General features: G+C 43.6%; 1 protein-coding gene across 1 annotated transcript in view; it reads left to right on the top strand.

Moving 5' to 3' along the window:
* Positions 1–16,626, top strand: part of PI4K2A (phosphatidylinositol 4-kinase type 2 alpha) — a 38,194-nt gene that overhangs the window by 3,066 nt on the left and 18,502 nt on the right. Inside the window, exons 2-4 of the mRNA XM_011951171.1 lie at positions 8,476–8,676; positions 14,049–14,180; positions 14,585–14,738. Of these exons, the coding sequence (XP_011806561.1) occupies positions 8,476–8,676; positions 14,049–14,180; positions 14,585–14,738 (487 nt within the window). The remainder of the gene's footprint in view (positions 1–8,475; positions 8,677–14,048; positions 14,181–14,584; positions 14,739–16,626) is intronic.

Genomic DNA, 16,626 nt, shown 5'->3' with positions numbered 1-16,626 from the left:
TCAAGCCTGTAATCCCAGCACTTTGGGAGGCCGAGACGGGTGGATCACGAGGTCAGGAGATCGAGACCATCCTGGCTAACACGGTGAAACCACGTCTCTACTAAAAAATACAAAAAACTAGCCAGGCGACGTGGCGGACGCCTGTAGTCCCAGCTACTTGGGAGGCTGAGGCAGGAGAATGGCCTAAACCCGGGAGGTGGAGCTTGCAGTGAGCTGAGATCCGGCCACTGTACTCCAGCCTGGGTGGCAGAGCGAGACTCCGTCTCAAAAAAAAAAAAAAAAAAGAACAAAGGGCACTTTCTAAATGCTTGGGGTGGGTTAGACTGGCCCACAGACTTACTGTAGTTGGAATTGTCATCTTTGGCTCTCCTCCAAATGTATTTACTTTATTAAACAAATACTTACATAGCATTTACTATATTCCTTTCAGTGCTTTACAAATAATAACTCACTTAATCTTTATAACCACCCTTGGAGGTAGGTACTGTTATTATCCCCACAGGTGACAACACAGACCGATGGTATAACTAATTTTTCAAAGGTCTCACACCTAGTAAGTGGTAGAGGCAGGATTGGGCCCAGGCAGGTTGGCTGTGGAGTTCATGTTCTCACCACTATTCTTTGGTCCCTCAGACTCAGTCATCAGAATTTTCAGATTCTGGCCAGGCGCGGTGGCTCACGCCTGTAATCCCAACACTTTGGGAGGCCGAGGCAGGCGCATCACTGGAGGTCAGGAGTTCAAGACCAGCCTGGTCAACGTAGTGAAACCCCCATCTCTACTAAAAATTCAAAAATTAGCTGAGCACTGTGGCAGGCACTTGTAATCCCTTCTACTCGGGAGGCTGAAGCAGGACGACTACTTGAGCCTGGGAGGTGGAAGTTGCAGTGAGCTGAGATTGCACCACTGCACTCTAGCCCGGGCGACAGAGTGAGACTGTCTCAAAAACAAAACAAAACAAAACAAAATTTCTAAATTCTCTTCTCAGCTACTGTATTGGTTAGTATTGAATTTGGCTATATGTGACAGATATTTTAAAATAATGATGACTTGAAGAAAGGTTCATTTACGCCTCATGTAAAAGAAGTCTATAGACTAGCTGCTCAGGCATGCTCAGGGCTGGCATTACATTTCACTTTATTGGGGACATAGGGTTCTTCCTGCCAGCTGATCAGCCATCCTTAGAATGTGGCTTCTACTCCGTGGTCCAAGATGGCCGCTCAAGCTACAAACATCTTGTCTGCTGTTCAGCCAGTTGGAAGAAGGAAAGGGAAAGGGTTAATATGCCCCCATCCTTTAAGGCACTTCGTAGAAGTTGTAGGAGACTCTTCTACTTATATCCCATTGTCTAAAACTTAGCTATAGTAGTGGTTGGGAACTATAGCCGTTTTTTTTTTTTTTTTTTGCTCAGGTACAAAATCATGGGTCTTGTGTCCAGGGAACAAGGGGGAACAGAGATTGGGAGAACCAACACTTTCTGCCACAGCCACTTTGGTTCTTAGACAGTCTGAAAGATTCTTGAAGATAACAGCCCTGGTCCCATTTCTCAATTTTGGATGGTTTCTGTCTCAGTGGGGTCCAGGAACAGATGGAAAATGCTAGAAGTCATGGGGAGAGTACACACATTACTCCTCCTCACTTACCTCCTTGTGCTTCAGGTCTCATGCTCACTCAACTGCAAAAGGATTTTTTGAGCTTTTTCTCTTTTGCGTGGAGTAATACTAGATGTTCACATTGCCAAGAATCATAGGACAGCATGTGACTCACTAGGTTAAGAGGATTAAATGACATATCACACATGAAAGCCCCTGATGTAGTTCCTGGCACTTAGTGGGGGCAGCTCAATTAGAGTGTTTTGGGTTTTGTTTTTAAAAACATTCCTACTAACTGCTGAATTAGGGTTTCTTGGGTACATGGCATCGAATAAGGCTATAAGAGTTGGTAGATGATGCTTAAAATCTCAAGACCTACATGTATGACATACAAACTTGACTGCCTCTTAATGTTTTAGTAAAATAATTTTATTATATTTTATTATATATATATATTTTTGAGACAGTGTCTCACCCTGTCACACAGGCTGGAGTGCAGTGGCACAACCTTGGCTCATTGCAGCCTTGGCCTCCCAGTGTTGGGATTACAGGTGTGAGCCACTGTGCCTGGATGGTTTTATATATTTGGGCAAGCCCTTCCCTTCCTTTTGTAAGAATGAACTTGTAGCCGGGCGCGGTGGCTCAAGCCTGTAATCCCAGCACTTTGGGAGGCCGAGACGGGCGGATCACGAGGTCAGGAGATCGAGACCATCCTGGCTAACACGGTGAAACCCTGTCTCTACTAAAAATAGAAAAACTAGCCGGGCGAGGTGGTGGGCGCCTGTAGTCCCAGCTACTCGGGAGGCTGAGGCAGGAGAATGGCGTAAACCCAGGAGGCGGAGCTTGCAGTGAGCTGAGATCTGGCCACTGCACTCCAGTCCGGGCGACAGAGCGAGACTCCGCCTCAAAAAAAAAAAAAAAAAAGAATGAACTTGTAAATAAGGCTTCTCAACCTAAATAACTAAATCAAGGACTGCTATTTTCCTCCAATCTATACCATAGAATACAGCGGTTCTTAGAGTGTGGCCCAGGGACCTTGACCTCTGGGAGTTCCTTTTTGGGGGTCCACAGGTCAAAATTATTTTCATCATAATTCTAAGACTTTATTTGCCTTTTTCATTCTCACTTACTTATGAGTGGAGAGTGGAGATTTCCAGAGACTGCATGATGTGTGATGTTGAAACAGATTGAATACTAAGATATGAGAATACAGTTGTCTTCAATTAAGACATTAGAGAGATTTGCAAAAATGTAAAATAGTGCCAGTCTTCTCACTAAAATATCTTTTGAAAATATAGTTTTTTAAATAAAAATATGTCATTTATGTTAACATGCAATGGGTTTATTTGTATTATTAATGAATTAGTATTAATAGAATAAATATAATTTTATAATAATATAAATAAAATAAATTTATAGATTAGTATTTAAGTATTAAGTATAGTTAAAATGAATACTTAATTATTAAGTATAGTTTGTTCAAAATTGAAACACTTGTTTTAATTTTGAAGGCAAATATAGCCTTTACCCACATTAACAAATGCTTTTTGGAGTCCTTAATAATTTTTTTTTTTTTTGAGATGAAGTCTCACTCTGTCACTCAGGCTAGAGTGCAGTGGCATGATCTCGACTCACTGCAACCTCTGCCTCCTGGGTTCAAGCAATTCTCCTGCTTCAGCCTCCTGAGTAGTTGGGATTACAGGCATGCCCACCAGCATGCCCAGCTAATTTTTGTATTTTTAGCAGAGACAAGATTTCACCATGTTGGCCAGGCTGATCTCAAACTCCTGATCTCAGGTGATCCACCCGCCTTGGCCTCCCAAAGTACTAGGATTATAGGCATGAGCCACCGTACCCAGCCTGATTTAATTTTAAGAGTTTAAAGGGGTCTTGAGACCAAAAAGTTTGAGAACTGTCCCCTTTATATTTACTAAACTTTAAAAGAAGACTTTTATGAAAGGTCATTTCTGTATATTTCACTGTGTGATATGAATGATATGCTTGAACTGTCTCACATTTTAGGTTCTGGGAGAAAGGGCCTCTTTTAGCATAGCATGACACCCTCCTTCTTGTCACTGCTGGTTAGATATAGGACCCCCCTCGGTTCCAGGTTCCAGTAATTTTTTGTTGCTGTTGTTAGCTTGTTTTGAGAGGGGGTCTAGCTCTGTTGCCCAGGCTGGAGTGCAGTGGCGTGATCTCAGCTCACCGCAACTTCCACCTCCCAGGTTCAAGCAATTCTCCCGCCTCAGCCTCCTAAGTAGCTGATACTACAGGCACATGCCACCATGCCTGGCTAATTTTTTCCATTTTTTTGTAGAGATGGGGTTTCACCATGTTGCCCAGGCTGGTCTTGAACTCCTGATCTCAAATGATCCACCTGTCTTGGCCTCCCAAGTGCTGGGATAATAAGTGTGAGCCACTGCACTGGGCTCAGGTTCCAGTAGTTGGTTGTGGGTTCTGACACCAGCTGGTGCATGGCCTCTTGCTTTCTTGTGTGATTTAGTTTTTATTCCCAACTTCATGAACTGCTACTGCTTAAGCTATCTGTACCTCACCCCTCCTTTGTTAAGAGGGGAGATTAGTAAATGGGTGTTAAGAAAAGTTGTTTTTATAATATTGGCATCAAACTGATGCTGTCTCCTAGATATAATAAAGGAATTGAAAATCTATTAAAGAAGAGAGTGGATAGTGAGGAAAAATTAGGCAGTAGTTGTTTTCTTTTCCAGCTAAATGCTGGTGGGTGTCTTTCCAATTTGAGTGGTTTTAGAGTTTGTTCTCTGTGAGGAGAACAAATGAGGAGAGGATTCTTGATTATTCAGGAGCATAGTTGATTTTATGAAGTGAACATTGGAAATTAGGCCAGAGGCTATTTTACCTCTCTGTCTAGGAAAGCCACCAAATGCCTGCGGAATGCTTGCACATCGTTCTGCACAGGCTAGGTCTTGAGCAAATGCTAACAGAATTGAATTGAACTGAGGCCTACACTTAGTCTTGAAAGGCACTTGTCTCCCCTTCTGTCTGAATGCCCTTTTGTTCCTCCGTCCTTTGTACTCTAGCATTCCCTCATTGATCTAGTCCAGGCAGTATTCTTTAATGAAACCCCTGTACTACTGACATAATGAAAGCAGTGATGCTTTCAGAGTCACTGAAATGCTTCTTATTCTCCTTATGGTAGAAGGAAATCGAGATGTTTGAGAAGTCAGTCTTTAAATGACACTTGACTGCAATCTTGGCCTTCAAATTCTGCTTTCTTTTTTGTTGTTGTTTTTTAATTTTTCTTTTTTAGAGATGGGGTCTTGCTCTGTCACCCAGGCTAGAGTGCAGTGGCATGCTCCTAGTTCACTGCAGCCTTGATCTCCTAGGTTTAAGGGATTCTCCCCACCGAGTAGCTGGGACTACAGGTGCATAACACCACACTTGGCTAATTTTTTTTTTTTCTTTATTTTTGAGATGATATTTCACTTGTTGCCCAGGCTGGAGTGCAATGGCGTGATCTGGGCTCACTGCGACCTCCACCTCCCAGGTTCAAGCGATTCTCCTGACTCAGTCTCCCGAGTAGCTGGGATTACAGGCATGGGCCACCATGCCCAGCTAATTTTGTATGTTTAGTAGAGATGGAGTTTCTTCATGTTGATCAGGCTGGTCTTGAACTTCTGACCTCAGGTGATCCGCCCACCTTGGCCTCCCAAAGTGCTGGGATTACAGGCATGATTCCTGGCTAATTTTTAAAAATCAGTGACAGAGTCTTGTGTTGCCCAAGCTGGTCTCAAACTCCAGGCCTCAGGCAATCCTGCCTCATCCTCTGAAAGTGCTGGGCTTATAGGCATGAGCCACCATGCTCAACCTTTTCTTTCTTTAAGTAGAAGTATTTACCAGTTGGCCTCAGCCCTGGTATTTTTCAGCCTCCAGTAATAGTAGGAGTGTCTTGGCCTCCCTTTCATTGGGGACCAGCTTCCTGAACTCCGTAATGTGCCTCAGTTGAACTGACTGTTGGGTTCTGGGACATGCTTCAGGTTGCCTTTTGGTTTCCCTGTCTAGGTTCCGGAGGGTTACAGTGAACTCATCAGTCATTTTCTGAGTTGTGAGCCTGTTGCTGCTGCTGCTTTGTTATTCAGAGGCTGGGGTTCCAGGGGAACAGAGACAGAGAAGACTGCTGAGGCCTTTAGCTAACTGCTTTGGACAAGAAAGTAATTCTGAAGACTTATGATGTGAATATATGCATTTTGCATTTGCCGGTAAACAAGTTAGTTTGTCTTTAAGAATAAATCGATTCTTTTTGGAGGGAGAAGGAGGAGTTCTGTATTTTTCTTGTCCTCTCAAATCCTTGGAAGGCATTTTTAAAGGAGCTGGCTTCAAGATCGACCGGTTATTGTTAGCGACATGGACCTAGCCAATTCCTAATATGAGTACTGAGTTGGTGAAAGCGGATGGGTGCATGTTGTCTGCTGTGACCTGCCATTCAGGAAGTGACACCCACAGGAAGATGTCTTATGACCCAGACTAGCTTGAGTAGGCTGTGCGGTGGAGGGGACAAGGAGAGTCTCATGATATGAGGATGAATCAGTTGGATAGCATATTTGCTTTTTTTTTTTTTTTGAGACAGAGTCTCGCTCTTATTGCCCAGGCTGGAGTGCAATGGCGTGATCTCAGCTCACTGCAACCTCCGCCTCCTGGGTTCAAGCGATTCTCCTGCCTCAGCCTCCTGACTAGCTAGGACTACAGGCATGTGTCACCATGACCAGCTAATTTTGCATTTTTAGTAGAGACGGGATTTCTCCATGTTGGTTAGGCTGGTCTCAAACTCCCGACCTCAGGTAATCTGCCCGCCTCGGCCTCCCAAAGTGCTGGGATTACAGGCGTGAGCCACCACACCCGGCCACATATTTGCTTTTTTCCCTTGAATTACCAGTTTGGGGACTGGAGGGAATGAGATGAATGTAAAACAATCTCAGAGGGCTGACTGGCCTTTTGAAGAAAACATTCAGGAGGGAGGGCCATAGTTTCTAGGCATCCTGTATTTCCAAGGACCTTAGAAGATTAAGTTACTGTCTGCTACAGAAAATGAATTTAATCTGTGTGGCATCTCATGTCCTGGTTTCTTGCCTATCAGAATTACTTAAGAGAGCTTCATTCTAATCAAGTAGCATAGTCTTTTTTCCTGCTGTGATTTTTCTCTTTGGATAATAAGGCTGTGAGAGGAAATCTCTTCATCATTGATGATGAAGGAATTTCCTTAACCTAATTCCATAATAGCTTTTTTTTTTTTTTTTTTTTTTTGAGACAGAGTCTCCGTCTTATCACCCAGGCTAGAGTGTAGTGGCATGATCTCGGCTCACTACAACCTCCGCCTCTTTGGTTCAAGTGATTCTCCTGCCTCAGCTTCCCGGGTAGCTGGGATTACAGGTGCATGCCACCACACCCACAAATTTTTGTATTTTTAGTAGAGACAGGGTTTCACCATGTTGGCCAGGCTGGTCTCGAACTCCTGACCTCAGGTTATCCACCCACCTCGGCTTCCCAAAGTGCTGGGATTACAAGTATGAGCCACCATGCCCGGCCCATAATACCTTCTTTAATTCCTTCCAGTTGGTAAAGTTTTTTAAAAAGTTTTTCTGTAATTGATGCAGAACAACAGTGTGCATATATGTAACTTCGAAAATTAGAGTTTATGGTGTTAAATTTCTGGCATACCACATACACAAAGATCCTGTAGGATAAATAGGGCAGGGGCGCATGCAAAAAAAGATAACATGATCTGTGATCGGTTAATTCCTCATTTTTTTGGGGGAAAGATTACTTTAGAGCACTTGTGCATTAGGATATTGTGTCTTTCCGAAGGGCAGGAAGCAGTATCGTATTGGCGTTAGATGCTGCCAGTGACTCAAGATCTACCACTGAATTGGCTTCTGTACTTTTTTTTGTTTTTTTTTTTGTGAGACAGGGTCTCACTTGGTCACCCAGGGCGAGGAGTGCAGTGCAGGCAATCTCGGCTCATTTCAACCTCCCCTCCATGGGTTCAAGTGATTCTCATGCCTCAGCCTCCCAAGTAGCTGGAATTACAGATGTGCACCACTGCCCCCAGCTACTTTTTGTATTTTTAGTAGAGACAGGGTTTCACCATGTTGGCCAGGCTGGTCTCAAACTCCTGGCCTCAAGTGATCTGCGCGCCTTGGCCTCCCAAAGTGCTGGAATTACAGGCATGAGCCCCTATACCTGGCCTGCTTCTGTATCTTGCTCTTAGAAATGTAGCAATCGCCGGGCTCGGTGGCTCAAGCCTGTAATCCCAGCACTTTGGGAGGCCGAGACGGGCGGATCACGAGGTCAGGAGATCGAGACCATCCTGGCTAACACGGTGAAACCCCGTCTCTACTAAAAATACAAAAACTAGCCGGGCGAGGTTGCGGGCGCCTGTAGTCCCAGCTACTTGGGAGGCTGAGGCAGGAGAATGGCGTAAACCCGGGAGGCGGAGCTTGCAGTGAGCTGAGATCCGGCCACTGCACTCCAGTCCGGGCGACAGAGCGAGACTCCGCCTCAAAAAAAAAAAAAAGAAATGTAGCAATCTATTTACCTTGTTTGTTTGAAGCACCAAGTTAGAGGTAGGTACTTACATGAGGGAAAAGAGATGGGGAAGAGGGATAAAGGAGCAAGGAAGAAAGAGAAGACTTAATATGTTCTTTGGCCACAACTCTTTCTAGCAGTGGGTCTCTTAGCTGCACACACGAGCTGTTGTCTTCCCCTTACCAACTGGGAGAAACCTGAGTCCAACTGTAAGTAGGAATTGTCCGCCTATGTCCTCTCATTTCTTTCTAGGTTCCTGCTGACTTGGTCTGTGGGCTATTTCAGTCAACTCGGATTTAACATCCTCTTTTTCTTTCGTCTTTGTAGAGGATCATTGCTGTCTTCAAACCCAAGAATGAAGAGCCCTATGGGCATCTTAATCCTAAGTGGACCAAGTGGCTGCAGAAGCTGTGCTGTCCCTGCTGCTTTGGCCGTGACTGCCTTGTCCTCAACCAGGGCTATCTCTCAGAGGCAGGGGCCAGCCTGGTGGACCAAAAACTGGAACTCAACATTGTTCCCCGTACAAAGGTCAGTGACCCATCTCCAGGAAACCTTACTGTCTGGCCACAGTTTCCTGGGGCCTAAGCCCTGCTACATGTTAGTGGGACCTTGGGTCCAGTGGGGCCATTTATATACCCTAAGTCTGGGTTCTCGATCTTTTTTCGGGAGGTTGGCAGGATTAGGCTCATGATTTGATCATCTGATGAAGGCTATCTTTTGAAGGATGCACACACAATTTTTGCATACAATTTTAGGAAATTCACAAACTTCTGCTGCATGTTTATGGCTCCCTTGGTCTTTGAATCCCAGCTAACCCCAAGCTAGATAGAAACCTAGTGATTTTGTGGCTTACTCTGAGACTTCTGAGCTATCCCAGCATTTTGATACAGTCTATGACTGGCTAATGATCTAGGACTGGCTAATGACAGCTAAGCACTTCTGGAGGGTCTGACGAGGAAGACTTTAGGATGGGCTGAGGGTTAGAGAAATGGTCTGGCCTGAACCCTGTGGGGAACTGACATGGAATTTTTCTCATTTATCTTTATGCTGTGGAATTTGGGAGACTTGTCTGAACGTATCAAAATAAGGATGCCAGATCCAGGCAGACTCACACTCAGAATGGATTCATACACATCTTGTATGTGTTATAGACATAGTTGAGGTTCCCCCCCCAACCCCCACCAATATGCTTGAATACAGAATTGATTGCATACAATTTCAGGGAGTTTACTGATACCAGGCTAAGAACCCCTGCACTACAAGGTATTCCATGAAACTCACCAGGGGTTATGAGGGGAAGGAATCTACTGGTCGGCATATGAACATGTCCGGGCACATCATTCACTGAGTACGTAGCTATCTGGGATTTAGTAACAACTTAGGTGGAACTCTCATCTGATGCCCTGAGGCTGCTGAGTCATCCAAACCGTCCTGGCTCTGTGCTTAGTCTTAACCAGTCTATGCTGCTTTATTTAGTTATTTACTAAATAACTAAAACCAAATTTATTTAGTTATTTATTAAATAACTCTCTGAGAATCTGATAAAACCTATAGACCCCTTTTCCAGAAAAAGTACATATGTTTGCAATTATAGTTTTGGGTATAATTTTAGGGTGATGGTTCATAAATGTTGCAGTCTTTCCATTGACCACTCCTGCAGGGAGCATGCCTCTAGATTAAAATACCTCTGCTTAAAAAGTTTTCTTTTTTGGCCGGGCGCGGTGGCTCAAGCCTGTAATCCCAGCACTTTGGGAGGCCGAGACGGGCGGATCACGAGGTCAGGAGATCGAGACCATCCTGGCTAACACGGTGAAACCCCGTCTCTACTAAAAAATACAAAAAAAACACAAAAAACTAGCCGGGCGAGGTGGCGGGCGCCTGTAGTCCCAGCTACTTGGGAGGCTGAGGCAGGAGAATGGCGTAAACGCGGGAGGCGGAGCTTGCAGTGAGCTGAGATCTGGCCACTGTACTCCAGGATGGGTGACAGAGCAAGACTCCGTCTCAAAAAAAAAAAAAAAAAAAAGTTTTCTTTTCTTTCTTGTTTTTAGAGATAGGGTCTTGCTCTGTTGCCCAGGCTGGGGTACAGTGGCACGATCACAGCTCACTGCAGCCTTGACCTCCCAGGCTCAAGCAGTCCTTCCACCTCAGCCTCTCAGGTTAGGATTACGGGCATGTGCCACCAAGCCTGGCCAATTTTTTTTTTTTTTTAATTTTTTCTAGAAACAAGGTCTCCCTGTTTTGCTCAGGCTGGTCTTGAACTCCTGGGCTCAAGCGATCCTCCTGCCTTGGCCTCCCAAAGTGCTGGGATTACAAGTGTGAGCCACCACGCCCAGCCTTGAAGATTTCTTCACAGGTTTAGATAGCAGACTCTCTGAGCAAAGAGATTGATCAGCAGATAGAAACTTCCCTTCCATCTGAGAGGAAAATATGACTATCGTGGATATTTAACCATGTCTGCTTTTTTGCTACTAAACTCCAAACAATTAGTCAACTAGTTTGTAAGTTATAGAAGTCAGAGACCACTTCTCAAGTTTTCCTCTCTCATTCTTAGCACCTAGCAAAATACTATATTTGTAGTAAGCATTCATGAAGTACCAGCTGAGTCAGTAAATGAGTATCAAATCATGAGAAACAATACCAAAGTTCTCCCAACTTCAGGTCTAGCGAGAAAATGTTTGACCAGGCTTGTAGTTCCCATTTCACATCTAATTCACTGCCTGGCTTTGTGCAGCTCATTCCTTCTCTTTATGCCTTACTTTTCCCTCTCTGTGTAAATAGTTTTACAGCATGCTTTGAACATCTTGTATGATAATTAATGCTCTTAAGTCTCCTAACCGGAAATGCTTCTACTAGGCTCCTCTTACACTCTAGAAACTTTTAAATTCTCCTTGCTCATCAGTCTGTAGTTTTCTTCCTTTACTAGGCAAATAGCAGACCATGCCTGGCCCTATGCCTGCCTGCTCTGTTGGTGCTTCTGGAGCACTTGAGTTTGAATTCTTGCTCTGCAGTTTTTGATTTGTGTAACACTTGGGCAAGTCAGGCACAATGTAAACCCTCCATATGTTAGCCTGTGATATTTTTATGAGCTATTCTAATCCTTAACGTCACCCCCACAATCCCTTTCTTCCCTATCTCTGGTCTTTCTCTTTCCCTGTTAGAGAACCTTCATGAGGCCTGAGGATCTTTTGCATCAGAAAGTCAGCAGCAACAAAAATACTTGTCTTGGCTGAGCTCAGTGGCTCACGCTGTAATCCCAGCACTTTGGGAGGCCGAAGTGGGTGAATCACCTGAGGTCAGGAGTTCAAGACCAGCCTGGCCAACATGGTGAAAACCCGTCTCTACTAAAAATACAAAAATTAGCTGGGCATGGTGGTGTGTGCCTGTAATCCCAGCTACTTGGGAGGCTGAGGTGGGAGAATCGCTTGAACCTGGGAGGCAGAGGTTGCAGTGAGCTGAGATTGTGCCACCACACTCTATCCTGGGCAACAGAGCAAGACTCCATCTCAAAAAAAAAGAAAAAAAAATACTTGTCTTCTGTAAGACTGAGATGAGACAGAACTTTGGAATCTTAACATATAGCTGCTGGAGAATAGTAAGAGGACTCCCCTTCCTGTCTCCCCAACTCTTGTGATAGGACTCTATCGAGTTGATCAGAGCATCTGTCATTATAGAAACAGGGCTCACATTGCATTGGAACTTCAAATGGTAAGGCTGTAATTCTCACTCACTCGCTGTCTCTGCTCTCTGCTTCTATAAGGTTTCAGGTTATGACAGTTTCATAGTCATGGGGAAAAAGTGTTTATTAGGAAGAATGATAGAAAATAAGTATGATGGGGGCAAAAGGGGATTGATGGCTTGAGAGAGCCAGAAGTTTCACTGTGGACACTGGCAAGGTATCCTTAGAAAAACTCTTTTTCCTTTATTCCTATGCCTGAGGTTTCTGATTTGTAAGGCAGGAAGTGCCTACTATAGTACCATGCACATCCATTTTAGGTGCTCTATTAATACTAGATGGTAGGATGGAGTGATAGATGAGAGGCAGTTATTTTGCCTCTCAGGTTCATGGGAAAAAAATAGTTATTTGTAATAACTTTTACAAGGCTTAGGAAAATAGCTTTCTTACAAGTTTTATTTTAGGTATTTATATGCTAAAACTCACTTGTTGCTGTCTCTGAAAGAAGCTTGTAATTCATTCATTCATTCACTTAATAAATATTTAATGAGCATGTGCCAGCTACTGTGTTAGGTACTGTGGATGCTAATATAAATAAGATGTTCTCTGCTTCCTCAAATCTCATTAGTTTTAAGGGAGAAGTTAGATGTACAAATGAATAATTACAAGACAATGTGATAAGTGTGACAATAGATGCATATGTGGATTACAATGATGTCACTGCAGTTTCACTTAAATCAACTATAATATTGATGACACGTTAAAAAATTTTTTTAGAATAGGCAATGCATGCATCTAGTACAAAAATCAGAAGCCACATAGGGTAAACAGAGAAAAGTAATTCAGACTCCCTGCTACCCCTGTCTCCTGACCATTCAGTTTCCTTCCTCAGAGGCAGCCAGGATTATAGTATTTCTTGTGTAATATTCCAGATATAGCCTCTACATAAAAATAGCAGTTAATTAAAATGAAAACCAATTTTAATGTTTATCTTTTGAATATGAATAATTTCACAAAGTGAAAAAATTCAAAAGGGCCAGGGCACAGTGGCTGATGCCTGTAATCCTAGCACTTTGGGAGGCCAAGGTGGGAGGATCACCTGAGGTCAGGAGTGCAAGACCAGCCTGGCCAACATGGTGAAACCCTCTCTCTACTAAAAATACAAACATTAGTCAGGAGTGGTGGCGCACACCTGTAATCCCAGCTACTTGGGAGGCTGAGGCATGAGAATCCCTTGAACCTGGGATGTGGAGGTTGCAGTGAGCCAAGACTGTGCCACTGCACTCCAGCCTGGGCAAGAGTGAGACTCTGTCTCAAAAAAAAAAAAAAACATTCAAAAGGAAATAAGGGGATATAGAGTAAATTGCAATTTGTTTGTATCTGGAAATAAAATGGGCATTTGGCCTAATCTAACCCAGGAGATGACAGTGTTAATCCTTGTGCTTCATACTAGCTGCTGTAACAACCCCTAAATCTCAGTGGTTTAATACAATTGGATTGTATTTCTTTTTTTTCTTTTTTTTTGGGACAGAGTGTCCCTCTGCAACCCAGGATAGAATGTGCAGTGGCGTGATCTTGGCTCACTGCAACCTCTGCTTCTGATGTTCAAGCCATCCTTCCACCTCAGCCTCCCAGGTAGCTAGGATTACAGACATGCACCACCATGCCTGGCTAATTTTTTTTCTTTGTGTTTTTAGTAGAGACTGAGGTTTCATCATGTTGGCCAGGCTGGTCTCGAACTCCTGACCTCAAGTGATCCGCCCTCCTCGACCTCCCAGAGTGTTGGGATTACAGGCATGAGCCACTGCGCCTGGCCAGGAGTGTATTTCTTGATTACATCTCAGACTCATGCCAGATAGGCAGCTCTCCTAGATACCACATCACTCATATAGTAACAAGGTATCCGAGGGTCTTCCATGATGTGGCTCTGCGATTTCCCAGCCCTTCTTTCCTAGCTGTACAGACTGGGGAATATGAATTAAGGGTTGTGGGAGATTTTAGTTGCCAGCAGTGGAAGTGTTGTACATACATAATTTTGTCATTATTTCGTTGGCTCAAAGTAGTTATCTTCCCTCTCCTAGTTGCTGGGAAGGCTGAGAAATGTATTCTTTCTGTGCCCTGGAAGAGGAATAGTATTTGTGAACATCAAGCTATTTATTCTCTGCCATAGTGTTCTGGTTCCTTAAACTTGACTCTAACCTTAGTATCTCTCCTCTTTTCACTGTAGGTAGTATACCTGGCCAGTGAGACCTTCAACTATAGTGCCATTGACCGAGTGAAGTCCAGGGGCAAGCGGCTTGCGCTGGAGAAAGTGCCAAAAGTGGGACAGCGGTTTAACCGCATCGGGCTACCACCAAAGGTATAGATGCACCTCTGTGGCTTATCAAGGGTCATGATTTATAGTGACATAGTCATCCAAGTGGTGAAGCAAGGTGCCTACAACTCAAATATGGGCACGTGAGTAACCTGCCCTGAGGATCCTGTCTTCCTCATTTCTGTCAAGTGGCTAAAGTTTAAAAAGTTGAGACCTAACTTTTCACTTTACTCCTCTGGTTCATTTGGATAGGTTCTTTAATTTGGATGGATGATCACTGTTAAATCTCTTTTCTCCTATACTTGCAAGAAATGAGGAAGTAAAGATCTTGAAAAGTTTCCCTTCTCTGATACAAACTCCATAGGGCCTTAATGGGTATCTGGCATACACCAAAGGTCTTTGGACTTGGGCAGTAGGGAAAAACCTTTGTTTCTTCCTCTTGGTTCCAGGTTGGTTCATTCCAGCTCTTTGTTGAAGGCTACAAAGATGCAGACTATTGGCTGCGGCGTTTTGAAGCAGAACCTCTTCCTGAGAATACTAACCGGCAACTACTGTTGCAGTTTGAGCGGTTGGTGGTGCTGGATTACATCATCCGCAACACTGGTGAGTAGCTGCAGGTGGTCCCATGCCCTGTGCCAGACTGTGTTGAGGCACAGGGAGGCCTGGAGGCTTGCAGGGCTTGGGAGTCAGAGTGCCTCGTCCAGACACATCATGTGTAGTTTTCAGAGGTGGTGATGCCTGGAGTTAGTGTTTATGTTTTATCTTACACTCTTTGCTGGTTCCAGACAGAAGACACTTAGCTCTTCCAAAGCACTGTGAAGAGTACTCTTATCCTTGATCCCTCATCATTCTTGTAGCCTCAAGACCTGTAACAGGACAGTTTTGTCTTCCTCTAACTTCTTGAGGTAAATACTTAGATCATTGATAATTAAAAAAAAATTTTTTTTCAGTGCAATTTAAATTCAACTAACCTGGCAAAATGTACATATATTGAGGACAAAATTTTTAAATTCAGACTGGACGCGGTGGCTCATGCCTGTACTCCTAGCACTTTGGGAGGCCAAGGCAGATGGATCACTTGAGGCCAGGAGTTCAAGACCAGCCTGGACAACATGGTGAAACCCCTGTCTCTACTAAAAATACAAAAATTAACCGGGTGTGGTGGTGCGTGCCTGTAGTCCCAGCTATTCAGGAGGCTGAGGTGGGAGAATCTCTTGAACCCGGGAGGCGGAGGTTGCAGTAAGTCAAAATTGTACCACTGCACTCTAGCCTGGGTGACAGAGCAAGACTGTGTTTCCAAAAAAAAAATCTTTAAATTCACCTTATTGAACCTATATTTTGTCTGATTTTTTAAATCATAGTAACATGTATATAACATCAAATTTATTATCTTAACCATTTTAAAGTAGTATGAAATACATTCATATTATGCAACTGTCACCACCATCCATCTCCAGAGCTCTTTTATTTTGTTGTCGTTGAGACGGAGTCTCGCTCCGTCACCTAGGTTGGAGTGCAATGGTGCGATCTCAGCTCACTGCAACCCCCACCTCCTGGGTTCATGTGATTTTCCCACCTCAGCCTCCCGAGTAGCTGGGATTACAGACACCCACCATCATGCCCAGCTTATTTTTGTATTTTTATAGAGATGGGGTTTCACCATGTTGGCCAGGCTGGTCTTCAGCTGACCTCAGGTGATCCACCCATCTCAGTGTCTCAAAGTGCTGGGATTACAGGCGTGAGCCACCATGCTTGGCCTCCAGAACTCTTTTTATCTTGTATAACTGAAGCTCTATACTCATTAAACAGTAACTCTTCATTCCCCCTCGCCACGTCCCTGGCAACCATCATTCTGTTTTCTGTTTCTATGATTTTGACTGCTCTAAGTACCTCATATAAGTGGAATAGTACAGTATTTGCCTTTTGGTGATTCACTTATTCACTTAGCATAACGTCCTCAAGGTACATCTATGATGCAGTATGTATCAGAATTTCCTTCCTTTTTAAGGGTAAATACTGATCCATTTTATGTATATACCACATTTTGTCTATCCATTCATCTTTCAGTGAACACTTGGGTTGCTTCTGCATTTTAGCTATTATGGACAATGCTACTGGGTGTACAAATATCTCTTCAAGACCCTGCTTTCAGTTTTTTTGAGTATGTATCCAGAAGTGGAATTACTGGATCATATATGGTAATTCTATTTTTAATTTTTTGAGAAACCACCGTACTGTTTTCCACAGCAGCTGCGTCATTTTTACATTCCCACCAACAGCACATGAGGGTTCCTTCCAATTTCTCCACATTCTTGCCAGCACTTACTGTTTTCTGTTTTTTTCCTTTTCATATTTCATCTGCATCTGCAAAATAGAAAAATTTTTGTTTTGATAGTAACCATCCTAATGGGTGTGAGATGTTATCGTATCGTTTTGATTTGCATTTCCTTAATGATTAGTGATGTTAAGCATCTTTTTTTTTTTTTTTTTT

Source organism: Colobus angolensis, unplaced genomic scaffold (genome assembly GCF_000951035.1).
Source record: "Colobus angolensis palliatus isolate OR3802 unplaced genomic scaffold, Cang.pa_1.0 Scaffold316, whole genome shotgun sequence".
Taxonomy (NCBI): domain Eukaryota; kingdom Metazoa; phylum Chordata; class Mammalia; order Primates; family Cercopithecidae; genus Colobus; species Colobus angolensis.
This window is presented reverse-complemented; position numbering and strand designations above follow the sequence as displayed.